Source organism: Purpureocillium lilacinum, assembly GCF_023168085.1.
Source record: "Purpureocillium lilacinum CBS 284.36 DNA, scaffold_8, whole genome shotgun sequence".
NCBI classification, from domain to species: domain Eukaryota; kingdom Fungi; phylum Ascomycota; class Sordariomycetes; order Hypocreales; family Ophiocordycipitaceae; genus Purpureocillium; species Purpureocillium lilacinum.
The window spans coordinates 2,788,671-2,815,034 of NW_027072118.1; the positions used below are offsets into that span (position 1 = coordinate 2,788,671).

General features: G+C 64.1%; 11 protein-coding genes across 11 annotated transcripts; 5 read left to right on the top strand and 6 right to left on the bottom strand.

The window, feature by feature from the left end:
* Positions 1 to 384: 384 nt before the first annotated feature.
* PLICBS_010563 (vacuolar protein-sorting-associated protein 27) lies at positions 385 to 2,571 on the top strand (the record flags this gene model as incomplete). The annotated part of the gene is made up of 5 exons (XM_018326304.2): positions 385 to 458; positions 525 to 657; positions 712 to 996; positions 1,051 to 1,765; positions 1,811 to 2,571. 5 exons carry the CDS (start codon positions 385 to 387, stop codon positions 2,569 to 2,571), a joined length of 1,968 nt encoding a protein of 655 aa, XP_018174621.2.
* A 260-nt stretch (positions 2,572 to 2,831) lies between these two features.
* PLICBS_010564 (uncharacterized protein) lies at positions 2,832 to 3,610 on the top strand (the record flags this gene model as incomplete). The annotated part of the gene is made up of 2 exons (XM_018326303.1): positions 2,832 to 3,363; positions 3,414 to 3,610. 2 exons carry the CDS (start codon positions 2,832 to 2,834, stop codon positions 3,608 to 3,610), a joined length of 729 nt encoding a protein of 242 aa, XP_018174620.1.
* Positions 3,611 to 3,993: 383 nt separating this feature from the next.
* On the bottom strand, positions 3,994 to 4,455 carry PLICBS_010565 (uncharacterized protein; the record flags this gene model as incomplete). Its single annotated transcript, XM_018326302.2, has 1 exon — positions 3,994 to 4,455. The coding sequence occupies one exon, from the start codon at positions 4,453 to 4,455 to the stop codon at positions 3,994 to 3,996; it is 462 nt and encodes a 153-aa protein (XP_018174619.2).
* A 451-nt stretch (positions 4,456 to 4,906) lies between these two features.
* Positions 4,907 to 6,519, top strand: PLICBS_010566 (glycerol kinase; the record flags this gene model as incomplete). The annotated part of the gene is made up of 3 exons (XM_018326301.2): positions 4,907 to 5,046; positions 5,106 to 6,082; positions 6,131 to 6,519. The coding sequence occupies 3 exons, from the start codon at positions 4,907 to 4,909 to the stop codon at positions 6,517 to 6,519; spliced, it is 1,506 nt and encodes a 501-aa protein (XP_018174618.2).
* A 212-nt stretch (positions 6,520 to 6,731) lies between these two features.
* PLICBS_010567 (mannose-1-phosphate guanyltransferase) lies at positions 6,732 to 7,987 on the bottom strand (the record flags this gene model as incomplete). The annotated part of the gene is made up of 4 exons (XM_018326300.2): positions 6,732 to 7,628; positions 7,680 to 7,826; positions 7,878 to 7,921; positions 7,981 to 7,987. The coding sequence occupies 4 exons, from the start codon at positions 7,985 to 7,987 to the stop codon at positions 6,732 to 6,734; spliced, it is 1,095 nt and encodes a 364-aa protein (XP_018174617.1).
* A 1,781-nt stretch (positions 7,988 to 9,768) lies between these two features.
* PLICBS_010568 (uncharacterized protein) lies at positions 9,769 to 10,192 on the top strand (the record flags this gene model as incomplete). The annotated part of the gene is made up of 2 exons (XM_018326299.2): positions 9,769 to 10,087; positions 10,146 to 10,192. The coding sequence occupies 2 exons, from the start codon at positions 9,769 to 9,771 to the stop codon at positions 10,190 to 10,192; spliced, it is 366 nt and encodes a 121-aa protein (XP_018174616.2).
* A 297-nt stretch (positions 10,193 to 10,489) lies between these two features.
* PLICBS_010569 (uncharacterized protein) lies at positions 10,490 to 11,395 on the bottom strand (the record flags this gene model as incomplete). Its single annotated transcript, XM_018326298.2, has 1 exon — positions 10,490 to 11,395. The coding sequence occupies one exon, from the start codon at positions 11,393 to 11,395 to the stop codon at positions 10,490 to 10,492; it is 906 nt and encodes a 301-aa protein (XP_018174615.2).
* A 463-nt stretch (positions 11,396 to 11,858) lies between these two features.
* Positions 11,859 to 13,613, bottom strand: PLICBS_010570 (uncharacterized protein; the record flags this gene model as incomplete). Its single annotated transcript, XM_018326297.2, has 2 exons — positions 11,859 to 13,499; positions 13,548 to 13,613. 2 exons carry the CDS (start codon positions 13,611 to 13,613, stop codon positions 11,859 to 11,861), a joined length of 1,707 nt encoding a protein of 568 aa, XP_018174614.1.
* Positions 13,614 to 13,787: 174 nt separating this feature from the next.
* PLICBS_010571 (uncharacterized protein) lies at positions 13,788 to 14,603 on the bottom strand (the record flags this gene model as incomplete). The annotated part of the gene is made up of 1 exon (XM_018326296.1): positions 13,788 to 14,603. One exon carries the CDS (start codon positions 14,601 to 14,603, stop codon positions 13,788 to 13,790), a length of 816 nt encoding a protein of 271 aa, XP_018174613.1.
* A 1,471-nt stretch (positions 14,604 to 16,074) lies between these two features.
* Positions 16,075 to 17,334, top strand: PLICBS_010572 (uncharacterized protein; the record flags this gene model as incomplete). Its single annotated transcript, XM_018326295.2, has 1 exon — positions 16,075 to 17,334. The coding sequence occupies one exon, from the start codon at positions 16,075 to 16,077 to the stop codon at positions 17,332 to 17,334; it is 1,260 nt and encodes a 419-aa protein (XP_018174612.2).
* A 7,435-nt stretch (positions 17,335 to 24,769) lies between these two features.
* On the bottom strand, positions 24,770 to 26,092 carry PLICBS_010573 (uncharacterized protein; the record flags this gene model as incomplete). Its single annotated transcript, XM_018326293.1, has 1 exon — positions 24,770 to 26,092. One exon carries the CDS (start codon positions 26,090 to 26,092, stop codon positions 24,770 to 24,772), a length of 1,323 nt encoding a protein of 440 aa, XP_018174610.1.
* Positions 26,093 to 26,364: the final 272 nt, after the last annotated feature.

Consider the following 26,364-nt stretch of genomic DNA (forward strand, 5'->3'; position numbering starts at 1 on the left):
CGATGCGGACGTCGTCGACTCGCTGACGCCGACACGGACGCCAGCCAGGGCCAGTACCAGGGCGCGCGGGAGGGTACCTGGCGGCCCTCGCTGGATGGGGCACAGCTCAGGTCCCGCTGGGTCGGCCACGGTACCGCGCCTCGTCACCCCGCGTCAGGTGGAGCCCTGCCGCGCTGCGCCTGTTGGCACCAGCAGGCAGCCCCCGGAGGCGCTGAAGAGCCAGTGGAGCGGCGTCTGACGCAACACTTCCGTTGCGAGCGCCTCGATAGCTCATCAACTCACCTTCCACCCAAGGCTGCCATCGTCAACCATCCATCATCACCGCCCATTGCCACCTCCGCACGCACAGCCCATCGTTGAGCACGAGCTCCCATCGCCGCCGAGATGATGAGCTGGTGGTCTTCCTCGGCCAACACGGCCCTGGACGAGCAGATTGAAAAGGCCACCAGCAGCAGCTTGTACGTCGCCGCTCCCGCCGCGAGCCGCGAGCCGCCACCGCGCACCAGCTGACGTGACCGTCCCAGGGAGGACATTGCCTTGAACCTCGAGATTTCCGATGTCATCCGCTCTAAGACAGTCGCCCCGAAGGAGGCCATGCGCTCGCTGAAGCGGCGCATCGGCAATAAGAACCCCAATACGCAGCTTAGCGCCCTCAACGTGCGTCCCCGACGACGACGCCGCCGCGCGTGCTCATGCTAACAGAGTCCCCAGCTCACCGATACGTGCGTCAAGAATGGCGGCTCGCATTTCCTCGCCGAAATCGCCTCGCGCGAGTTCATGGACAACCTCGTCTCCCTGCTCCAGGCCGTCGGGCCCGTTGCCGTCAACGCCGACGTCAAGGGCAAGATCCTCGAGCTGATACAGTCGTGGGCCGGCGCCACCGAGAACCGCCACGACCTCGGCTACATTGGCGAGGTGTACAAGACGCTGCAGCGTGAGGGCTACCAGTTTCCCCCACGCGTCACGGTCGCGAGCAGCATGATCGACAGCAGCGCGGTGAGCTCCCATACGTCGTCCGTTGGCTCGACTCTTGACTGACTTTCGCTGCAGCCCCCCGAATGGGCAGACTCGGACGTCTGCATGCGCTGCCGCACGCCGTTTACGTTTACCAACCGCAAGCACCACTGCCGCAACTGCGGCAACTGCTTCGACCAGCAGTGCTCGAGCAAGACGGTCCCACTGCCGCATCTCGGCATCCACACGCCCGTCCGCGTCGACGACGGCTGCTACGCCAAGCTCACCGGCAAGGGCTACAAGGAGCTCGACCGCACGCCGACGTACCCACACAAGACGCGCAGCACCTCAATGCAGCCGCGCAGCGCCCGCGTCGACGACGGCTTCGACGAGGACCTCAAGAAGGCGCTGGCCATGAGCCTCGAGGAGGTCAAGACGGCGCGGGGCCAGGAGCCGGCCACTAACGGCAGCGGCGCCGCTAAGCGCGCCGAGGAAGAGGACGCCGACTTGCGCGCCGCCATCGAAGCCTCGCTCGCCGACATGGAGGAGCAGAAGAAGAGGCACGCCGCCGCCCTGAAGCAGCAGACCTCGACCGATGCCCCACCCACGACCTTTTTGCCCAAGAACGACTACGAGCTGACGCCCGTCGAGGCTGAAAACATTAATCTCTTTGCGACGCTGGTGGACCGTTTGCAGACGCAGCCGCCCGGCACCATACTGCGCGAGCCCCAGATCCAGGAGCTCTACGACAGCATCGGCACGCTGCGACCGAAGCTGGCCCGGACGTATGGCGAGACGATGAGCAAGCACGGTGAGTTTTCCTCTCTTGTCCGCCGAATCCAAGCTGACAGGCCAGACACCCTCCTGGACTTGCACGCCAAGCTGTCGACGGTTGTGCGCTACTATGACCGGATGCTGGAGGAGCGCCTGTCCAAGGCTTACAGCCAGCAGAACCTCTACCGCCAGTATGCACCACAGGCATCGCAGCCGCCGCCGGTGTCGGGCGAGAACTACTACACGGGCCAGTACCAGCGCCCGTACCAGGGCGACTGGCGGGAGCCCGAGCCGGAGTCGCCCTCGGGCCGCCGGGCGTCGTACGGCAAGTCGCCGTACCCGAACCTGCAGCAGTACCAGCAGGCGATGCCGCAGACGGTGCCCCAGCCGATGCCCCAGCAGGTGATGCCTCAGCAGGCGATGCCTCAGCAGCCGCAACCTTTGCCTCCAACTCACGCACCATCACAGCCACAACCTCTGGCCCACACACCGTCCCAGCCGTCGTACCCCCAGCCCTCACAGCCGCCGTCCCAGCCGTCGTATCCTCATCCATCACAGGCACCGCCACAGATGCAGACCCCGGTACCGCAGCCGGCCCAGATACAGAGTCCCCAGACCCAACCACCTCAGCCGGTGCTCTCGCGGGTGCCCTCGCAACCCGGACCGCCGCCGATGCAAACGCAAGCGCAACCACAGCAACCGCAGTACCAGTACTGGTCCCAGACGACTCAGCCGGGCCAGTCCCCCGGCCCGGGGCAATGGGCCTACCCGGACCCGCTGCCGTCGGTGCCCCAGAACGACCCCAAGAAGCCCGCGGCGGAGGAGGCGCTCATTGAGCTGTAGCGGCTCGCCCGGTGACAGTTTACCAAGTAGCATGATACCAGGCTGTGTTAGGTAGAGGCGTTGGCAATTGACTCGTGTCCCCCGGACTGGTGCGTTCCGACGTGACGTGGCGGGACTAGCTCCGCACGGGGTCACCCGGACCCTGACTCAGCCATAAAAAGAAGTCCGACCCGGCCGATGAGCCCACCCGGCGTCCCGGCCTCCCTCCTCAACCAACGCCCGCGACCTCCGTGACCGCCGCGACCTCCCGACCGCCCGTCATGCCGCCCACGATTCACCTCGTGCGTCACGCCCAGGGCGTCCACAACCTGTCCGTCGAGAACGAGTCGATTCACGACCCGGACCTGACGCCCCTCGGCGAGTCCCAGTGCGCCGCCCTGCGCGCCTCCTTCCCGCGCCAGCGCATCACCCGCCTCGTCGCCTCGCCGCTGCGCCGCACCGTCAACACGTGCCTCCTGTCCTTTGGCGAGCCTGACCTGCTGCCCGTTGTCGCCCTCGACTGCCTGCAGGAGGTGTCGGACCAGCCCTGCGACACGGGCTCCAGCAAGGACGCCCTCGCCGCCGAGTTTGGAGACGCCCTCGACCTGTCCCGCGTGTCCGACGCGTGGACCGACAAGGCCAATGGGCCCTTTGAGCCGACCCTCGAGAAGCTCTCGGCGCGGGGTCGCGAGGCCCGCCGCGCGCTGCGGGAGATTGCTGCCGGCGACGACGATGCGCACGTCGTGGCGGTGTCGCACGGCGGAATCCTGCACTTTGTCACGGATGACTGGCAGGGCATTCCGGAGGGACGTGGTGAGTTAACCTGAGGAGCATGCAGATGAGGCCTTACTGACGGATGACAGCCACCGGCTGGGCCAACTGCGAGGTCCGCTCGTACCAGTTTGCCGACCCGACGGGCCAGGACGAGGACGCCGCGCTCGTCGAGACCGAGGAGAGCCGTCGCCGTTCCACGTCCAAGGAGCTCACCAGCGTAGAGAAGCGCCAGATGCGCGTGGCGGTGCAGCAGCGCATGATTCCGTTTCTGAAAATTAAGGCGTAGACTCGATAGACTAGATATAGACAGCGTCCAGAGGCAATAGATCGCCGGTCCGTTCCATGACATCTCAGCCCTGCGTGCAACCAGCCCTTTATGCTTCAATCAGTCGTCGTATGCCACCCACCCAATTCTTCAAGTGTCACCAGTGCAAATACAACCCGCGTCTATGCACCCGGCCCCGGGCAGGCCACCCGGTCCATGTCGTCCCGCCCCAGCGCGTCCAGCGCGTCCGAAATCTCGCCCCACGTCACAGCCCGCACCTCGTCCACGCGCACCGTCCAGCCCAGGGGCGAGCGGTCGTCCCGCTGCGGCGTGCACCGGCACAGTGCCCGGCCCGGCTCGTCGAGGAACCTGCGCGCCTCCACGTCGACTCGCCCGTCCTGCTGCTAGTCGGCGAGCGTGCCGGCGAGGAGCGCGGGGCCGCCGAAGAGGTCACCGAACTGGAAGTGCTGCCGCCGGGCAAAGTTGTCGCGCGCCGAGTGCAGCACGCGCGCGTATAGGTCGACGGGCCGTGTGGCGCCGAGCGCCTCCCGGATGGAAAACGCCTTGGGCACGACGGGGTCCACGGAAGCGGCGGGCTTGTCGAGCTCGTCCGAGTCAAAGTCGAGGTCACTTGTCGCTAACACGTATGCATCTCCGACGCCCTCGAGCGGCTCGACCGTCTCGCCGGTCAGTAGTGTCTCCAGTTCATTGTCATCGAATAGTGTGTCGTCGCTCAGGTCAGCTGCGACGCTCTCCCCGGCCATTTCCCTCTGCAGCTCGGCATTGTCGAGGATCTCGTCCCAGTCGGGCGAGTCAGCCCGTGGGCCTCGTGATTGTTCATTCGTTGGCGGGGCTCGGCACTTCATGGCGCGATGACGTTGCGCGCGATTTCTGGTCCACCGATGCCGAGAATTGCGCATCGTGAACGCTTGCCCACTGTGCGTCACATGATTAGGGCACGGTGCGTTCTCCCGCCGGTCGCTCCTGCCGCGTCTCTGCTCTGAGCCTCTTCACGCGCGCTCCTCGCAAAACCGCCGCTCTTCAAATTCGCAGCATCGTGAGGCGCGCGTGGAGGCGCATGAAAGTGCGTGAAGAGGCTTCATCGTCGGCGTCAAACCCCGAGCGCACCGAGCCGAGCGGGTCAGGCACGCCCCGCCGCCGCCCCACACGGACAGGGTCCGGGGCCGGGGCGCCTCCGAGCCTCCGACACTGGGCAGCCCTCCGCGTTCCGCACGATAAACTTCTCCAGACCCCAGTTCTCCGGACTCCAGATCTTGCAGATTCGTGCAGATTGACTTCAGGTCAGGTCAGTTCACCATGGGCAGCATACCGCGGGACGAATATGTCGGCAGCATCGACCAGGGCACTACGTCGACGCGGTTCCTCATCTTTAACACGGCTGGGGAGCCCGTCGCCAGCCACCAGATGGGATTCAAGAACATACATCCCAACTCAGGGTACGTCTTGGGAGTCCTTGAGAGTTGCCGCGGTGGCGCTGACCCGGCTGACCGCGCAGATGGCACGAACACGACCCGTATGAGCTGCTGCAGAGCGTCGAGACGTGCATAGAAAAGGCGACGGAGCAGTTCCGCTCAAAAGGCTTCGACCCAAGCGCCGTCCGCGCCGTCGGCCTCACCAACCAGCGCGAGACGCTCGTGCTCTGGGACAGGACGACCGGCGAGCCCCTCTACAACGCCGTCGTCTGGCCCGACACGCGGACGGCGCACCTCGTGCGCGAGCTCAAGGCGCGAGAGGGCGCCGACCGCCTCCAGGACCTCTGCGGCCTGCCCCTCTCCACGTACCCCTCGAGCGTCAAGCTGCTGTGGCTGCTGCGCAACGTCGACGCCGTCAAGGAGGCCTACGACGACGGCCGCCTCGCCTTTGGCACCATCGACACCTGGCTCATCTATAAGCTCAACAAGAGGCACGTCTACGTGACCGACGCCACCAACGCGAGCCGCACCATGTTCATGAACCTGCACACCCGCGAGTACGACGACGAGCTCCTCTCCTTCTTCGGCATTGACCGCTCCAACATGTCCCTCCCCGAGATCGTGCCCTCGTCGCACCCGACCGCCTTTGGCGCCCTCGCGCGGGGACCCCTCGCCGGCGTGCCCATCACCGGCTGCCTCGGCGATCAGTCGGCCGCCCTCGTCGGCCAGCGCGGCTTCAGTCCCGGCCAGGCCAAGAACACGTACGGCACCGGTTGCTTCCTCCTGTACAACGTCGGCCCGGAGCCCGTCATCTCCAAGAGCGGCCTGCTCGCCACCGTCGCTTACGACTTCGGCACGCCCGTCTACGCCCTCGAGGGCAGCATAGCTGTCGCCGGCTCGGGCGTCACCTTTCTGCTCAACAACCTCGGCCTCATCGAGAGCTCCAAGGAGATTGACGAGGTCGCCCTCTCCGTCCCGGACAACGGCGGTGTCTACTTTGTCACGGCCTTTTCCGGCCTCTTTGCGCCGTACTGGATTGACGACGCCAAGGGGACCGTCTGTAAGTATCTGTCCATTCGCATCGCTCTCCGAAATTAACGCAGCGCAGTCGGCATCACGGCGCACACGCAAAAGGGGCACATTGCCCGCGCGACGCTCGAGGCGACGTGCCATCAGACGGCCGCCATCCTCGACGCCATGGCGACCGACTCGGGCCACGCCCTCGAACTGCTGGCGGTCGACGGCGGCCTCTCCAACTCGGACCTCTGCATGCAGACGCAGGCCGACCTGTGTGGCATCCCCGTCGACCGCCCGGCCATGCGCGAGACGACGGCGCTGGGCGCCGCCTACGCCGCGGGGCGCGCCGTCGGGGTCGAGGTCCTGGGCGACAGCGGCATGACGCGCTTCGAGCCCAAGATGGACGCGGTCAAGCGGGAGCGCATGCGCGGCGACTGGGCGCGCGCCGTCGACATGAGCCGGGGGTGGGTGCGCGAGTAGGCTGTCTGAGACTGGCATCCCGCAACGAGCTGTGAGCAGTGCGGCGCACGCAAAGCAGCCGGTGACGGGGGGTCACGAACTGGGAAACTAGAATAGATCAACGTCATAGCGGTTCGAAGCGACTGGGTCGTCGTGAGCGGGAGTGGGTGGTTGATTTTTTATAAAACTTGAACAATTAACGCCAGACGTTGTTTCCCTGCACCTGCTTTAAACTACATGATGATGGCCGGCACGTCCACGTTGGCCTTGATGGACTTGTGCGGCAGGACGCTGCCGCCGTTGACATAAATCTCGTCGCCAATGGTCACGTCGTCTCCCAGGACGGTGACGTTCTCGAGGCGGGCCCAGCGGCCGACAGAGCTGTTCCAGCCGACAATGGTGGACTTCACCCAGGCGTGGTCCTTGACCTTGGAGCCGCGCAGCAGGACGCAGCGTTGCAGGCGGACGCCGTCGCCGACGACGACGCCCGGGCCGATGACGACGTTGGGACCGATGCGGCAGTTGTTGCCGATGCGGGCCGTGGAGTCGATCATGACGTTGCCGCCGTGGACGTAGGGCTCCGTGGGCGGCGTCAGCTCCTTGCTGGCGCGCTTCGTCAGGGACGACAGGTACAGGCAGGTGCCGCTCAGGAAGTCCTTGGGCTGGCCGACGTCCATCCAGAAGCCGTCGAGGTCAAACGAGTGGAGCTGGTTGTCGCGGACCATGCTGGGGAACGTCTCCTTCTCGATGGACGTGGGGCGCAGCTCGATGCGGCGCAGCACCGACGTGTTGAAGATGTACATGCCGGCGTTGATGCGGTTGCCGACAAACTCGACGGGCTTCTCGACGAACCGGTCGATGCGCGACGGGTGGTTGGGCTGGTGCACCACGACGCCGTACTTGCTCGGCTCCTCTACCTTGGTCACGACAATGGTGCCCTCGTCGCCGTGGGCCTTGTGGTACTGCAACAGCTCGGCGAAGGGGTAGTCGCAGATGACGTCCGAGTTGAGCACGAAAAAGGGCGAGTCGTCCTTGAGCAGGATCTTTTCCGCCAGCTTCAGGGGGCCTGCCGTGTCGAGGGGCTCTGACTCGACCGAGAACTCGATGTTGATGTTGTACTTCTCCTCGTACTGGTCCGGTCAGCTCGGCTCGTTTCTCGTTCGCATTGAGGGCAGACGCACATCTTTCAGAAACTTCTCCATCACCTCGGGCCGGTAGTTGACGGCCAGGACAATGTCGGTCACGCCTGCAGCCACCAGAGCCTCGATCTGGTGCACAATCATGGGCTTGTTGCCAAACTCGACGAGCGGCTTGGGCAGCGTGAGGGTCTGCGGCGGTCAGTCTTCTGCCACGTCGGGAGCAGGCCGGTGAGGACTCACCAGGGGGCGGAGGCGAGTGCCGAAGCCGCCAACGAGAATGAGGCCTGGGACATGGTCAGCGGTCGTCGGGCGGGGGGATCGTGGATCGGGCAGCGCGACGCACCCTTCATCGTGGCGAGTGTGGACTAATCGTGATGTCGAGGAATAGGTCGGCCGGTTGCCGTTGGGGGAGGCAGTGAGCAGGAGAGCTTCGGAAGAAACGAGCGTGGTGGTCGAGCGCGAGCAACTCGGGTCGGTGGCGGAGGAGGATCGAAGCCACGATGGATTGACAGAAGGTTGAATGAATTGGAGAGCTGCGGCCTTGCTGGCGCTACTGCCCAGTGTGGCCCCTCCTGGACACGAGGCGCACGCCGCGCGGGCCAATCAAGGCGGCGCGTGACAGGAATGCGTGGTCCGCTGTAGCGCAAAATTTCCGGGGCGAAATTGACGAGCCCCTTTTTTCAGGCTGCTTTCCGCGTTCAGCCAGGTGGCCTTTCAGCGATCAGCTGGGGGGGGGGCCTGTTTGCAGGCGACGTCGCCCGGGGGCCGCGCTCGCTATTTCGGGTGCCACCTGTGCTACCTTGGCTACCTAACTGCTCCAGCCGCCGCTGGTTCGTACCTGATGGGATGTACGACTGCGGCTCGTCGAGAACCCAGATCCTGTCTCAGATGCATCCGTACGTAGGTACTCGCCTGTCTGGCTCGGCGCCCGCGTCGATGCCCCCCTCGGCAATGTGCCGCCAATGCCCGCGTCAATGCTCCCCGGGCCTTGGCGGCGGACCCTGCGCCCAAGCATTGACTGCCCCGTCGACGCTTCTCCCGCGGCGTCGATGCTTTGTCGCGGCGTCGACGTCGTCGTCGCGTCGATGCTGCAGATGCTTGTTCGCCGCAGGGGCTACGGCACAGAGTCCACTGGCGACAGCCCGGACCCTTGCGCTTGGGCGGATGGATCCGCCGCGTCGCCAATCGCCCCACTCTCGACGTCGCCTCCAACTCTGCCCAGATCTCGCCGTCACGACTCACGACGCACGTTGCCCTGTGGACGCGAGCTGGCATCAGCCCCGCTCAAGCCCTGTCGGACCGGTCGTCGACCAGCACGCCCATCAACGACACCAACATGCCCACCAATCCCATCAGGGGCACCGCCGCCGCCGCGACCGTTGTTGTCCATTACGAACGTTTACTTTCTTTGGTACAAAGGGAAACGGGACAACGCCGGACAGGATCTCCAAGTGGAGAGGAAGTCGCGGTTGCGTGTGCGTGTGGTCGTCGTGCGGATGCGTGAATGAGCGTAAGACAGGAAGAGGGGTTTGGTGCAGAACGCATAACGCCAATGCAAAGCTGTGGTCACATTTGGTCGCAGTACCCTAGCAGCGGCCGGCGTACAGACACAAGCGGGTAGACGTTGGGACTTGAGAAGCTGCGTTTGGACCGCGAGCTGCCGAGCTGCCAGCTGGCAGACAGCCAGTGAATAACTCAACCTCGCTTCGCGCCTCCCAGTGCCGACGAATGAGCTGCCAAATCAGATCTGTTCACGCTTTCGTCCAAAGTACAGCGTCCAGGCACCTGTCTGCCAGCTCACGACCATGTGACGCATGCCTTTCCCATTTATTCCGTGCGCTTTCTTGCTCTGGTTAAAGCCCCAAACTTGTTCACGCAGAATCTTCCGGTTTGGCCATTACACAGTCCCATCTCTACCTCGTTACAACTCTCCGTGCCTTCACGCCGCCCCCCCCTCCGTGAAAACTCCACCACATCACCACGTCCAACACTCGTGACGGCCAAGTCCGTGATCTGGACGATGTGGCACGCGAGATGAGACAGAACGAGCTGGAGAACGAGGATCGCGACTTGTCCTGGAGAAAGCAAGACGTGCAGGACGAGGCTGGCGCGCTTGGAGTCTTTCCAGGAGATGGAACAATTGCAGCAACAGCGTGATCATCAGGAGTACCAACGACAACTTGAGGAGGTTCAGCTACAGATTCATGAGCTTGAGCAACGACTGCATCGGCTGCGAACCCTCCAGATTGAGAATCAGTCAAACAAACAACGGGACAACCAGCACAAGCTCAAGCTTTTGGAGGAAGACCAGCGCCTGGACTTCCAGCAACACCAGGTCCGCGTGCAGCTCCAAGCAATCAAGGATCTCCGTGAGCTCGACGAGCGCCAGGCCGTCGAGCAGCAGCCGGAAACTCCGGCGTATTTCCCTCCCCAGGTATCTGACGATGATGGTAGGCTCATGCGGTGGCGTTGTCGCATTCAAGAATCTATTCGCTAACATCCTCACAGAGCCGGTCTCTGAATACACGTGCTCGCAAGTCTTCCCCTCATGGTGATGGTACAGGGTTCACATTTCGTTCGCAATGATTCCCACTGGATGCGAGTTGGAATTGGCTTCAAGCGAATGGACGAGAGCAATATGGCGTGAGCATGGCTGGATTTGTATGGATAACGATTGACGCATTCAAAGGACTTCTGAATGTTGGCAAATACACCACAATTTATCTACCCGGCGTTGTCTTTGAGAACGAGTCAGTTAAAGTTTACGGCTGCTGTCAAGTCGACAATGCCCTCTGCTCTTCTTCTCTCGAGTTGGCCACATTTCATCCTTGACCGTTCACCACCCTCCTCCTTCATGTTGCCAACCACGGAGCAGCGGTGGCCCAAAAGATGATGCGCACGCCGAGGCCCTTGGCGTAGTCGACAAACTCATCCTTGGTGAAGAGCTTGCCGGTGTGCGGGTTGATCTTCTCCAGGTCTGGCTCCTGGACGGCGAAGACGCTGATAGGAACCCTGTCGCGGTAGGCCGCGATGAACGGGTACGAGTTGCTCTCCTGCCCCCGCTGGAACGGAATCAGGTCCGGTCCGCCGACGCCAACGCCATGGCTTGCGTAGTAATCAAACGACGTGTTGAAGCGGCTGTTTGCGTTGGCCCAGCCGTCAGGCCAAAAGTTGACGTACTGCACGACGTAGGATGCGTTGAATGCCGCAGCCGCGTGGCCGGCGTTCTCAAGCTCGCCATAAAAGTAGCTCGCGTCGGTGTAGTTGTTTGCGTGGGTGTCAACGGAGATGGACGTCTCGGCGAGGTTGATGCCGTAGATGCGGCCGTCGAGCTGGCTGGCCATGGCGCTCAGGAGGGCCTGGAAGCGTTGTCGCACGCGCGGATTCCACTGCTGCGCCATCCAGCCGCTGACCTCAAAGTCGGTATCACAGGTCTCTCCATCGCAAGTGGGCGCGCTGCCGTTGTTGTACCCGGGCGTCTTCATGTACGACGGCACTGGGTCGTTGGCGGGGTTGAAAGTGCGATCCTGAAGCTGGACCCAGAGCTTCTTGCCTTTGGCAGTGACAGTCTCGATGTCGCTCTCAATTGCCGAAAAGTTGTAAACTCCCTCGGCCGACTCAAGCGATTTCCAGCTGTAGAGGCCCTGGACACCGACAACGTCGGGGCGGTCAAGGAATTGCAGGGCGTCGGCAACCTGGCTGCTGTAGAGCCAGTGCTCGAGCCCTTGGACGAGGGGCAAGAAGGGGAGCAGCTTCATGGTGAGATGAGTTTTGCTCCATCATTGTCAAGTGTCAGCGGGTTACGCCGTAAATATACTCTTGAGGCTCGTATCGTCGGGAGTTGACCATCTCCACCGTCTAGCGTGAAAAGTCGTCGAAGGAGCTCCGCCACCACGACTGGCATTGACAGTCCCACTCAACACGAGGATTGCCGCCGATCGTTCGGTAATGGCATGGAGGCTTTGTCGACCCGCCTGTGTCATAAGGCCGAGCGCGATGGGTCGACTGACGTTGTCGATGGTTTTCCGAGCGTAGGCGATGTTCCACCACGTCGCATTGAGTGGCTGAACCTCGTGCCGGCCGTAGAAGAATCGCCCTGGGCCAGCTCTCATGCTAGTAAAGGAGTCCAAGGCTCGCGATACCTGCTGCAATTAGGACATTGCATGGCCTGGCGGAGAACACTGCAATCGTGGAGCCCGCGTGGTCTGGGCCGGTGCACATTCATGGCGGAATCTGCATGTCGTCAATGTCGACGCTCGGCCACTTCTCGCATGTCCTCAGGATTCCCCCCGCGCCGAGGGCCCGAGCCGCCTCTGCGCGCTCTCGCCCGCCAGAGAGGTAAAAGACGACGCCGCGGGTAAACTTGTCGCCCAGGTTCTTGAGCGTGTCCCTCATGCGCCTGATGGCCAGCAGCAGCACCTCGAGGTCGTCGCGGACGGCGGCCGAGCGCGCGCCCGAGACCGGGCAGAGGTGTTCCGTGATGAGCACGCGGCAACTCATGAACAAGAGCGCTGTGACCTGCCCGTTGTTGGCAAAGTCGGTGGACACGCGAGCCGCCTGGCGGACGACGGAGACGGTGCTTCGCGCGGCGGCCACGCAGTACGGCCAGTTGGCCGCCATGTCGCTTCCGTGTGCGTCCTCGCCGTCCTTGAGCGGGCGATGGTAAAGGAGGATCGCGCAGGCCGACATGACGATGCTGATCCAGACGACGCGCCCGTGATCCGGGTACTCGGCGGCAGCGAGGTCCGTGGCCGAAGCCGGCATGACGAGCCGGATGCGCGCGAGGCTAGAGGCGAGATCCTCTAGCCCCTCGGTCCCGTCGTCGCCAAACTGGGACGAGTAGAGATGCTCGCCGATGCGGCCCAGAAGCGCATACGCTAGAACGAGGCAGTGCAAGATGTTGCCGGCGCCCTGGCGGTGCTGCTCCTGGACGGTCGACGTGAGCTTGTCCAGGTCTGGGAAGAAGCGCTGCTGAACATGTGCGCGCGCCGGCTCGCTCTCGCCCTGGAACACGGCGTCGTCCATGGGCAGGTTCACGCGCAGCTGGCGGTCGTCGACGGCGTGCACGAGACCCATGGGAAAGCACATGCCGCGGTCGAGCACGAAGAGCATCCAGACGACACGTCTGCACTCCTCGCGCTCGACCCAACCGTCGCCCGGCCCGGCTCCGAGCGCGGGCATGGTCAGCTTAGTACCCGCGTCGACGGCGCTGCACCCGATGGCGACGGCCTTGCGCCACGCCTCGCCGAGAACGAGCCACGACGTCGAAAAGTCGGTCTGCACCGTCGCTTGGTAGATGACGAGGACGGCGGCCTGCATCGTCTGCAGCGCGCGCTCCGGCGAGTGCATCGACCGCGAGAGGTGCGCCTTGGCCGCGGCGAACCAGCCGCCCTGTCGCCTCTGGATGTCAGGGCTCGGGTGCGCGTCGGCAGCCACTGCACAGATGGCGTATAGCAACACGGGAGCCGTCCCGTCGGCCGGGAGCCTGCCGACCAGCGTTGGCCTGTGGATGACGGGCAGGTACGGGTAGAAGCGCTCAAAGAAGATGTCTACGAGCTGCAGGAGGACCGGCAAGGCTGGAAGCTCTTCTTCTTGGGGGCCGTCACCCGGCGACGCCGACTTTTGCGGCGACGGGAGCACCTGCGCGTCGAGCTGGAAGCCGCCGTCCAAGCCCATCCACAGCTGCTCCCCCGACAGGCCGAGGGGGAAGCCCACGTTCTCGCCGGAGTTGCCGGACAGCGCGTGCCACGGCTGGTCAGCCGCCGTGAGGGCCCAGCCGACCGGAGGACCGCTCGTCAGGTCAGAGCCGAAGACGCAAAGCTCGCCGCGCTTGAGGCACGCCGAGCAGGCCGGCCGCGCTCCCTGGACATGTCAGCGGCGGACGCACGCCTGGTCGCGCAACGCACGCACATCACATCTCTTCTTTCGCGAGCGGCAGCCGGCGCACACGTTTTGCGACTTGGCAGGGGTGGACATGTCAAGTTGAAGACGGTGATGAGGGGGCAAGCCAATTGAGATGCTGAGTGAGGTTGTCCGGCGTCACGTGCGCGCCAATGCCTGGTGTACTCCACGACAAGATCGGTAATAAATCCGCGCCTCTATATGTAGACTCGGCAGCTCATTCCATAGTGTATATACTGACATGGCCGTCTACTCGAATAGGAAGCTGGTCTTGCTGTCTCCCACCAGGCGCCCGCCGTTCGACTCGACTATGCCGCCCGTGGTGAAGGTGTCCTTCATGCAGTAGAGGTATGCCTCGGCGACCTCCTCCGGCCGCCCGACCGTCCCCGTGATGCCCTCCTTCCTCATACTCTCCAAGACGGCGTCCATGCGCTCCTTAGGTATGCTGTCAAAAAGCTCCGTCTTTACGGCGCCGACCATGATGCAGTTGACGCGCACCGGCCGCAAGCTGATGGCGCACCCGCGCGCAAACGCCTCCGAGGCGCCACCCCCGGCGGCGATGACGGCCCAGTCCGGAGCGGGCCGCCAAGCGTTTGTCCCGCTGGTAAGGGTAAAGGAGCTGCGGACGCTGATGTTGATGTACTTGGGCAGGTGCTTGGCGAGCATGACAGACCCGACCTGGCGCACGGTACCCAGCTTCTGGAGGCTGTCCACGGTAATGTCCTTGAGAGGAATGACGTTGATGGCGTCTCCGGCCGTGAAGACCACGTGGTCGAGCTTGCCCTCTTGTGTAGCAAACTCGAGCAGCTGGACAATGTTGTCCTCGACTGTGTCGGGGTTGCCGAGGTCGCATGTCTGGGCCGTGACGGTCGACGACACGCCAACTGCCTGGGCGTGCTCGCGGAGGCGTGCGGCGGCCTTGTCGAGTTTCTTCTGACTGGAGCTGCTGATGACGACGTGCGCGCCGTGCTCGAGAGCGGCCTCGGCGACGCAGAAGCCGATGCCGGTCGAGCCGCCGAGGACGAGGACGCGGTGGCCCTCGAGCTTATTAATGTACTTGGCCATGGTGTGCAATGATGTTGCTTAAAATTCGAGATGGGGGCTGCTGAGATGCTTGCGCAATGGCAGCTGCCACGACGCTTTTATAATGAGTGCCGCTCCCGTGCTGGCGACTGAGGCAGCCCGGGATCTGCGCCGTGTCTGACCCGTCTGTCGGCGACAGTGGGGCCGCCGCCGCTAGCGTCGCCGCTCGCCGCCATCCACCGCTAACCCCGCAATCTCCAGCCCCGTGGCCGTGGCCACGGCCGGACTTACAGCCCGGCGCTGGGGCGCGTAAAGACGCGATTGATCTCGCCCACGGTAAACTGCTACAGGATGAGCACATACAGCGCGACGGGGGGGGAGGTCGCACTCCTTGTGCGGACGTGACATCCCAGCAGATGACGGCGAAGAAGGCGTTGAAGACGGCCAAGCAACGCCAACACTGCGCCATCAGCGGCCGGTGCATCGGTTGCTTACGGGACAAGAAAATTGATGTCATCTGTGACACAAGACACCCAGCGGCCCAAGCGACATCTGGACTGTCAGTACATACGTACACATCGCACACGAGCCGTGGGTCAGACACTCACGCAGGATGCTACACCAGGCGCTCCAGCCCTCGGCCGTATGCTCGCGCACATGCCTCGATTCGGAGGAGAGGCGGAAGAAGACGAGCGGCAGGTGAGGGACACGTACAGGGCGCTGAGGATGACCGTCGTCGGCACCATGAGCGGAAAGGACATGGTCTTGGGCATGGGCTCTCGAGGCCGCCAAACGCGGGCAAAGTCACATACTGTGTGCCCGTGTACTTGTATATGGCGATGCCAATGGGGCAACGGCGTGCTAAAGGTGCGCGGCAGCGAGGCAGAGGATATGAAGACCGTCTTGCAAACCGGAGAGCTCGAAGGCTCAAGCACCGTCTCAACTCCCGAGGCGCCGTCCTTGCCGGCCTGGAGGCGCTTCGCCACTCTTTAATCATGGCTCAATCGCATCTGCGAGGCGTAGGAGCAGGGTAACCCGTGGGCCGCGATCCATGGGCCGAGGTGTGAAGCGCGTACGCTGGTACGTGTTGCGGCTCACGGCCGAAACAATTGTCGCTCGACGACCTCGACGCCCCCGCTCGCTTCAAGCGCCGCGTATAATAATGGCCAAGACAGACCAGACGATTTGAGGCAATTGGCCTGTCCGTTGTCAAGTGGCGCGTGTGCTGTTGGCGACGATGCGCCAGGCGTGGTGTTGACCGCCACCGAGGGTGCTCCACTGGTCGCCGTTGGCCCACACTGCACCACGCGTGACACAAGCGCCTGCCCAGCCACTTCTTCTCATCCGAGCTCCCAGCCTCCACTTTCAGGCTTCCACCAGCGCTTCACGGAATGTCAAGGGGACCCGGCGGCCTTAAGGCACGCCAACTCTCCTTCCCATGTCCATGGAGCGCCGGCCGGACCAGTAGTCCTTGACAGCTTCCCTGCAATTGCCTTCTCGCGCTCCTCCACCGATGCCATTTGTCGCCAACACGCCCGAGTCGCTGCTCGGCCGCTCCGACTCCAAGAACCCGAGCTCGACCTGCCGCGGCATCACGTCCAGTGGCAAGCCCTGCCGCCGCGGCATCGCCCGCGCCGCCAACTCGACGCTGCGCTCGCCCCGACGACCTGACCCTGCCGACGAGACCTTGTACTGCTGGCAGCACAAGGAGCAAGCGAGCGTGTCGGCGCACTCGAGCCCAGGGCCGACGGGCCACGCGCGCCCCATCCTCGAGGAGCGCTCCAGCCTCGACACCCTCGCCGACAGGCTGGGCCTGGTGACGCTGCACGCGGACGGCAAGCACCAGAGCGAAAAGCCCGATGGCGGCAAGCCCGCCGGAAGACCCAACGGGGGTTCGTCTTCGCCTCGCCTGACGCGGCCCAAGCCCAAGCAGAAGCTCCAATGCTGCCTATGCTTCTCCGTTCCTCTGGAGCAGGTGCAGGAGTCGCCGCCCCCGAGGCCCCGCCCTCGTCCCCAGCCTCGGCCCGTCCAGCAGACCGCCGCGGTGCCGCCCTCCGGCAGGCCGAGTAAGTCTCGCCCATACGACGCGGCCACCTCCCCGGGCAAGAGTTCGCACAGGTCCCGCAGATCCAACGCCTCGCAGACGGCCCGCCTCAAAGACCTGATCCCCGACACCGTCGACGCGACCACCGCGTCTGCCCTGCTCGCCGAGCTGGCCCGGCCGTACGCCGACGCCGAGGAGCCGGGCTACATCTACATGTTCTGGCTGACGCCGGCGTCGCGCCAGGCCGCCCCGCCCGTCGACGCAGCGCGGTCGCTGCTCTCGCCGCCGTCGGCACCGTCGTCACGGCGACGCCCCAGCGACGTGGTGTCACAGTTCGCGGACCCGGGCGCCGGGACCGGCGAGGCAACGATGCTCCTAAAGATCGGGCGCGCGGCCAACGTGCAGCGGCGCATGAACCAGTGGCAGCGGCAGTGCGGGTACGACATCGAGATGCTGCGGTACTACCCGTACGTGGCCGGTGCGAGCGACGCCTCGGCCGCGTCGACGGGTGGCGCTGCCCCGCGCACGACTCCGCACTGCCGCCGCGTCGAGCGCCTCGTCCACCTGGAGCTCGCGGGCATGGGGCTGCGCGCCGCCATGGGTAGCTGCGAGGCGTGCGGGCGCGACCACCGGGAGTGGTTCGAGGTTGCGGCCACGCGCGAGGGCATCCGCCGCGTCGACGACGTGATCCGGCGATGGGTCGAGTGGGATGAGCGGGAGACGGCTTAGCTGGAGAGCAAGGAGCATCGTGACGGGAGAGCAACCAACAACAGTGCATTGGCTACCTAGGATGGCGAACACATGGACATTGGAGGGACGTTTTGGGCGGCAGCATGAATGGGCGTCATTTGCAGAGAGCATAGCAACGGCATTTTGGCGCACGGCAGCATACACGGCGTATTCGAGTTTCATAGATTTCGCAAATGAGGCACGCAGCTAGCGCGCCCGTCATCCTTCATGAGATGTGACAACTCCCCCATTCTGTGTCGGGTCGAGCGATCGCGGTTGAGCGCGGTCAAAGCGTTGGGCCCGTCTGTCAGCTGTCCACGAGCCCGTGCCCGCGCGGCAGTCGGTGCCAGGCGCCTGCAGATTAGCGCAGCCACCCGACGCCCCGCCTCGATCGGCGCTCCGCCCCCGCAGGGCGCCAAGCCAACTGTGCGTGTAAGTCTGTTTGTACTTCGTACTTCATCCGTGTAAGTCGCGATGGGCGCGCCCGCCGGGATCCATGTTCGACATGCCCGTCAGTTGGCTGCGGCCCAGCGGTGGCGCACAGTCAACTCCGCGCCTGGCGTGCAAGCGACCACGAGCGCACGGCTCAGTTGCGCACAAGCCTTCCAAGTGCCGTCCGCCCACTTTACATGTTTGACTCGTCACGTCTCACGTCTCGAGCAGGGGCTGTCTCAAAGTACAAACATGCTTCGTGCCCAGTGTTGCGGCTCGCAGCAAATGGTATCAATTAATGACCGACTAATCCTCAGTGTAATAAAGTACTGACTCCTCCAAACCGTAGATACACCCTGGTATATAGACATGCGTCATTAATGCGGTGTGCTTGGCAGTGGCGGGTTCCGTCCGTGGTGAGCGTTGCTGGCGTGCGCTGCCGTCTAGGCGGCGGCCGGCGCCGCGGGCTTCTCCTCCTCGTGCCCCTCCATCCTGTCGACGGCCTTCTTGGCGCCCTCGAGGTCGCCGCGCTCGACGCGCGACGTCGACGCGGTCACGACACCTGTCTTCCAGGCAGGGGTGCCCAGGTACTTGATGCCGTTGGGGTCCTCGAACATGGCTTCCGTCTCCTCGAGCGTCTTGCCGGCCGTCTCGGGGAAGACGAAGTAGACGTGGAAGAGGGCGGCGACGTTGAAGATGCCAAAGATGAGGTAGGTCCTCCACTTGATGTTGGCAAAGGCCGGGGGCACAAACTCGCCGAGCGCCGTGTTGAAGGCCCAGTTGGCCGAGGTGGCGAGCGCGCAGCCCTTGCCGCGGAGACGCAGGGGGTACAGCTCCGGCGGGTACGTCCAGGAGACGGGGCCCCATGTGGGAGCAAAGGACGCCACGAAGAGGTAGGTGACGGCGATGAGGGCCTTGGCGGGCGCGCCCGAGAGCTTCATCGACTGCGCGGCCACACCGTCGATGCCGCCGGGGACGATGACACCGTACTTGGCGAGGATGCCGGCGGCCGCGAACATCCAGATGGTCATGAAGATGGAGCCGATCATGAGGGTCGGGCGACGGCCCCAGCGGTCGACCCAGAGCAGGGCGGGGATGGTCATGAGGACGTTGACGACGTAGGTGATGGACGAGGAGAGGAGGCCCGCGTTGCCGCTGTAGCCGGCCATGGAGAAGATGTTGGCGATGTAGTACATCATGACGTTCATGCCCGTCAGCTGGGACCAGATCTGGGTGAAGAGGCCGATGAAGGTGCGGTTCAGCATCGACTTCTTGAAGAGGTCGAGGTAGGTGACGTCGGAGTGGCGGCGCTCAAACTCGCACATGTCCTTGATGTCCTGGAGCTCAAAAGCGACGAAGGGGTGGTTGGGGTCGCCCTTGCCGTGAACCAGCGTCAGGACGTCGCGGCAATCCTCCCAGCGATCCTTGCGGGCGAGCCAGCGAGGCGACTCGGGCAGCAGCATCATCATGAAGAAGAGGAAGACGGCGGGGATCATCTGCAAGCCCCAAGGGATCCTGAAGGACGAGGTCGAGTACTCCTGGGCGTTCTGCTTGCCGATGTGGGAGCAGCCGTACGAGATGTAGTACATGATGAGAATGCCCCAGGTGATGGCCCATTGCTGCATGCCGATGAGGCGGCCACGCTTGGAGGGGGGCGAGATCTCGGCGATGTAGACGGGGACCTGGGCGGACTCGATACCGACGCTGATACCGTTGATGATGCGACCGACGACGAGCATGCCAATGTTTTGAGAAGCGCAAATGATGGCGGAGCCGATCATCCTGCCCAGCGGTCAGACCCGGAAGTCAAGACACGGGGCGAGAGACAGAGAGATACACGTACCAGACAATGCAGCCGAGCATGATGGAGTACTTGCGACCCATGCGGTCAGAGACGGGACCGGAGATGAGGGCGCCGAGCCAGGAGCCGGCGGCCATGGAGGAGGTAATGCCGCCCTGCTTGCTCGAGGTCGGCCCGCTGCAGTACGGCTTGTCGTTGAAGGGGGGGCCGTCGGGGCCCTGGTTGAAGTAGCATTTGTAAGACTGCTCGCCGAGCTGGGCCGACAGCGACGAGATGTCGAAGCCGAAGAGGCCGCCGCCGACGACGGAGACGGCGGCGATAACGTAAATGTTGCCAATCACCATGGTGACTTGGATGTCCTTTGCTTGTGTGCGGTCAGATGAAGCGGACTCATGTGAGAGATCATGAGGGGTCCAGGGCTGAAGCACGGGAGCAGGGACGCGGGCCAGGGTCGGGCTTATATACGGGCTGCCTGGCGAGCGACGCGGCGCTGCGCTGCTGCCCTCGGCCGAGCACCGCGTCTGGTCGGTCGGTCGGTCTGCTCACGAGCCCAGACGAGCTCCTGATGCCCGTTCGCCGTCCCCTGCCGGTGGCTCGGTGCAGTGAGGCGCCCATGCTTCGCACACGGGTTGCATGGGGTTGGCGCCACCGGATGCAGCTAACCCCCCCCCCCCAAGGCCGGAAAGTCACCGCGCCCAAGTACTCAAACCACGCCACAGGGGAGGGGGGCCCCCTGGGGCAGTTGGCATGTCGCCCACCCCGGACGCCCCTCCGATCGACTTGACCGGAAGCGGTGCTTTTGCGAACGGCGCCACGAGGGATGATGCGGGCGACGTTGGTTGTCTTGTTGCGCCAGGGGGCAACGTCCAGGGCATCTAGATGATGCTAGTGATGACGATGATGATGATGATGATGGCGATGCATAGGTATGATGATGATTATCATCCTGCAGGGACTACCCTAGCCAAGACGACGTACCGGGCAGCCGTCGAGCCAAGCCGCCTGGCGAGCGGCAGACCGGCAGTAGCAGATGCCCCAGGCGTTTGGTCAGCGCCCAGGGCCAGGGGCGCTTGGCAGGGACGGCAAACGTCTTCGCGGGCGGCGCCGCCGCGGGCGCTCGAGTGGCGGTCGATCTGGCTGCACCACCATCAGCCCATCGGCAGCGGCAGCCCACCCAGCAACAGACGAGGCGGCCCCGCTGGAGACTGGTGGCTCGCATGTCGCTGGCACGGACTGGCACGGGCTGGCATCCGTAGATGGCTTGACGGCTCATGGCCGGCCCACCCGTCGTCCCCGGCGCCATGGCCAGGGAGAAAGGGAACAAGGGAGAAGGAGAAAAAAAAAAAACACAAAAAAAACAAAGACCTGAGGTGTGGGCTGCGGAGAGGGAGTGGGCTCAGTGGAGGCCGGGGTGCATGCCACTGCCTGCCATGCTTTTGGCGGAGAGCCAACGGCAGAGGCCCGACGACAGCCGCTGGGCGAAGCGTGGCATGGCCAACGACACGGGGCTCCACGATCGCCCACTCCACGGCGGGCGTGAGAGGCGGGCAAGCTGGCAGGGGACAAATGTCGCCGAAGATGCGCCGCCACAGGGGCATGCGGGCGAATTGGAGATGTCGGCCTTCGGCAGCGTGCTTCCGACAGCCTGCGCCGCCGGGCGGGTGGGCTTCCAGGTGCCTGTCCGGCGCCGTTGCCGCCTCGAGCGTCGACACTGGGCTGCCAAGGTTGAGGCTTTCCAGCCTTGGATGCATCGCAGGCGCCATCCGCGACGGCGGTTGCTCACGCGCCCCGTCAGAGCCTGCCGAGGGCCTCCACCAGCAGCCCACTAACAGCCCGGCAGCCAGCCCAGTGCAGGCGATTCAGGCACCCCCGTCAATCGCTCCCGCAGGCGCTGGCTCTCGCTGCCAATGGACACGCAGAGCGCACCGCACCACGGTGGGGAGACTCGGAAGTTTATACAGTGGCCTCCCCCCAAGCGACCGCGCCAATCGCTCGCGCCGACGGGGCGCCCTTTTTGAGCATCGGCCGCACCCTGCAACGCGTGCTTGTTGGGCGATTCGGAGCATCTGATCGTGGGCTATTGTTTTGCGTCTTGTCTCGCCGTGCGGTTCTCCCATAGTCCCATTGTCCCGTCCCGTTGTCCCGTTCTGCCCGGCCTGTATGCTGTCGCGTGACGCACCCGACGTTGAGATCCGGCGCCTCGATAGGTACCGACCCGCCGACGGGATCGGAATCCCGTCGGGCATGACGTCGCGGCGCTGGCAGTTGACCGCGCCAGGACAGTTGCCGGCACATCGATGCTCGGGCGTTGGGGGCTGCCGGCTTGGCTGGTGTTGGCGCTGGCGCTGGCGTTGTTGGCGTTGTTGGCGCTGTTGGCGTTGGCCGCCCGCGACCATTGCCGGCGCCGTCGACGCCCAGGGTGCAAGCCCCCCCGGCTGAGGTTGGCCAGGCCGGCGGCAGCCCGACCTACAGGGGTCGAGCTGGACCTCATCTGCTTAAATCACCGACGGCTTCACGACGACGCGCCACGCGCGCCGAGTGACAAACTCACGCTCCCGTACCGCGACCATTCGCTCGGTATCGCGGCGGCCAGATGGCAGCCGGCCAGGTCGGATGGCATCTGGGTCGAGCGTTGGGACGGGATGCGCAGGAGGGGTCTGGGGACGGGATGCGGGGACAATACGACGACGGCCCTCTCTCGACACCATCCGATGCCTTCACCCTTGTCGGATCCAGCGTCCTGTGTCGATCCTCCTCATCCCCTCTCGCAAGCCATTCGCTCGTCGTCGCGACGGTGCGTTGGTCCCTACGCCGCAGAAGCTCCGTCCGATGGTACGCTGGCGAGCCGCAGATGGATCCATGGATGTCGTTTGCTGCAGCGCTGCGGCGAGGCCACCGCCTCTTGACGTGCCTTCCTGATACAGCACGACTGGGACGAACATGAGTGTGGTGCACTGCAGAGTGCAGACAGTATTCTGTGCAGCGGCGGCGGCGGCGGCTGCTTGATCGGGCGCCCTTGGCAGAATGACTGACAAGCTCGACATGCATCCCCCTTGCCGCCCCAGGACGCGCGGAGAGATCACCACAGCACATGGCAGAGGCGCATGGCAGCGTGCCAGAGACGGGATTCCAGGTTGACAGCTGCGTGCCCGCACCCCCACCCAGACGCGGATGCGACCCTGCAATGGAAGCCGTATGTCGCCGCCGACGAGCAGCCCCGGCCAACTCTACCCGCGTCCTGCGCCGTCCCAGGCAGGCAGGCGAGCCAGACAGCGCCCAGTCGCACGCAGAGCCGCGGGTGCCGTGACTCGCGGGGTACGAGTGCTGGGCCGCCCGGTCTTACGACGGTCGCACCACCAGGCTTGACGAGGCTCGTACGAAGCTTGTGTGCAAAGTAAGATGTGTGTGTGTGTGTGCGTGCATGTGTGCGTGTGTGACTGAGTACCTACCTATGTGCGTGTGTACGAATACGTTCTCGTACACAACACCATCCCCCCGGACGAGAGGTCGATGCCCCTCCCCCCCGGCCCCCACTGGGCCCAGCGGCCAGCAGCCCCTGCCCAGTCTGGGCAGTCAAGGATGCCAGTCAACCGGGCAGTGGAGGCCCTTCACTGGGAGAGACCCAGACAACCTCAGCTGGTCCCCAGGGAGTCGCCCAGGGACCCGCCCGAGCCGACCCAAAGCCGGCGAACCACGCCGTGTCGACCCACCCTACGCGCCCCAATCACCGCCGTCGGCCCACGACGGCCCGACATCACGAGCCTGCTCGTCACGGGGCCATGGCCTCTTGCGGCATCTACAGCGAACTCTCCGCTCCTCTGCTCCTCGGGCTTCCTCGTGCTCCTGTGCGCATCTTGCCCGCAGGCGGGCTCGGTCCCACCATCATCGGCCCTCGAGCTCGGTGGCCCCTCCCCGCGTCGCGCGACGTCCCCATCCCATCCCGTCCAATCCTCGCTCCTTCGCCAAACTCGTGTGCTACTGTGCAGTACAGTACTTCGCAGAGCACAGCGCGGTACGAGACCTGCAAGGTTGCGCCCTCGCGAGGGTCGCCCGCGTGCCATGAGTGGCCGCCGTCACGGCTGGCCACCACTCTGCGCGACGTGTCATCGCATCCCCCGGACATTGCGACGCGGGCCCGGCTGCCGACGGCCCCAAGGCCCCCATGGATCCTTCGCCGCCGAACCCAGAAGCTTGTCGTCTCGGGACCGTGGCATGTCGCCCTGGTGCCATTTCGTCAGCGGCAACGGCGCGAGGGTGGACACGCCGACACCGAAGGCCCGAAAGCTCTGCGGCGGCTTCCACAGCTCATCCCACCTCTGTGCCCTGCGCGTTGTGGCGTGCCTCCTTCGCCTCGGTGAGCATCCGTCTCGACAGGAGCCGACAACTCCGTGGCCAGCTGGTCGCGCCCGCGGTGCCTTAAACTCCCCGCGCGCTATTGGAGACGTGGTGGTGGCACTGTTCGGCAGGCGTTAACCATAACGAGTTATGGCCGCGCCAAAGGCCTGCCGGCGTGTCATGTGTCCGTCATTGGGACGCTTCGGCGTCGACGACTGCACGGGGTATACCCTTCGGGTCCTCGTAAGAGCGACTACTACCCCGGAGAGCCGTCGAGGCATCAAGAAGCACTGTGCCGCCTCCACGCCTCGTCGACTCAAGCCAGCAGCAACAGCGCCTGTCCAGGTCCTTCGCTTCGAGATAGACATGATCGCGACACTTATGCAGCCGAACTAGCGCCCATGTCCCTGGCTTGCCAGGGCGAGGCCGAGCGCCACATGCGTCGCAAACCGTCGAGGCTGTCAAGCCGTCACCGCGCCTTGACTTTGGGCCATGGGCCCGACGGCTTGACGGGCGCACAAGCTGGCCTCTACCCCCTGTCCTATGCTTCGGACGGCTTCAGGGCCCGAGTCTAGGTTAACCGTGCATACAGCAGCTCAAACAGCCACCTGCGTGACAGTGCAGAGCTTCTTCTACCCGAGCGCCGGTGCATGCCCCTCGAGGCAATACGTCCGAGTCGCAAGGCACGGCCCGCGCATGCCGGGTCGTAGCCAGACCCGACACGCCATCTTGCGCGCCAGCCCACGGGGGCTCTCGCTAGGTTCGTGGCAAGGCAGACTCTCGAGCACCATGCCCTTTATTACACAGCAGGTACGCAAACAAAGCAGTGGGAGGTCATTATGATTAATCGTAAACTAATAAAGCATGTCACAGAGGACTGCAGGTGAACCCCTTTGGCGAGTGCACGTTCTCGCATTTGTACTTGTCGAGCACATCGCCCCTGACGTTTTTGATGTCGATATTGGTCGCCTCGATGTTGTCGCAGCCGCCGGCGGCCGAGCTGCATTGAAAGGAGCCAGCCTCCTTGACGTCGTTGATGACGGTGCCCCGGACATTGCGCCAGGCGACGTTGCTAATCTTGAACTTGCTCGAGTTGCAGTCCTTGCCGGCCCAGCCCGAGTAGTTCTCGCACTGCCAGGAAAAGAAGGGCTGCTGGCGCAGGCGCTCAATCACGATGTTCTCCATGACAATGTCCTTGGCCTCACCCACGCCGCCGCCACCACCGTTGGGGGGGTAGCCGCGCGAGACGCCAGCCCAGGTCTTGATGTAGGAGACGTGGGCCGTGTTTCTGAGGGTGATGTTGCGGGCGTAGAAGCCGCGGACAAAGTCGTAGCGCTTGTCGTACTGGGCCAGGGAGCCGATGGCGACGCCCTGGCCATCCTCGAAGACGCTGTCGTAGACGCGGATGTTGGACGAGTCCATCTTGGTGGCGATGGCGTCGTCGCCATTCCGGACATACCAGCGGCGGAAGGTGATGCTGTCGGACCAGATGGTGTCGCAGCCGTCCGTGTTGAGCGTATTCCACTTGCTGTTGGAGACGCTGCTGACGTAAATGTCGTCCATTTGAACATTCTTGGAGTTGGTGATGGCCATGGTCCACATCTGGCTCTGCACGAAGCGCATGCGCTTGACCGACGAGTTGGTGAGCTTGTCAAAGTTGATGTTCATGGGCCGTCGCGGCAGGTTGCCCTCGCTCTTGGCCCAGTCGTACCAGACCTGGCCGTTGCCGTCGAGCGTGCCCGTGTTGTAGCCGTCCCAGACGACGCCGTCGCCGCCAAAATACCACACCGTCGACTGGTTCTGGAAGCCGATGGGCATGGACACGGAGAGCCAGTAGTCGATGTCGGTGGACCAGAGCATGCGGCCGAGCTGGTGGATGTGAACGTCCTTCAGGCCTCGCGTCGTCATGTTCGACTTGATGTTGTACGTGGCGCCCGGCAGGGAGATGAAGCCCTTGGTCTTGCACTTCTTGAAGGCCGCGGCGATGGCGGGCGCGTCGTCGCCGCCGTTGGGGTCGGGCATGACCTCGCAACAAGCCCGCCCCTGGCTCAGGCAAAGCTTGCGCAGGCTTTCTCTCGTGGGCAGGCCGTCGCTAGGCTGGCGACTCCGGACAAAAGTCCCGTCTGAGGCGGCTGGGACGGCCAGGGCCGAGGCCTGGAGCAGCGAGAGGAGGGCTGCTTTGACAAGCATCTTGACCTTGGGCGCCGACAGTCACGGTTCTGCAACAGGAAGAAGCCTTTTTTGACGAGAGGAAGGGGGGTGCGTGCGGGAGGGGAAATGAATGGGGAGGTGGTGCTTGGTAGACGGTCAGCGAGGGCAGGCCAGATATATACTAGGCAAAGGACAATGCCGTCTAGGTCTCAAAGGGTTCACGGCGGTAGCTTGCGGACGAGGAGGAGGCCCGGGGCTATGGCACAGCGGAGCCACAAAGCTTGGATGCATGGACGAGATAATATATTTTT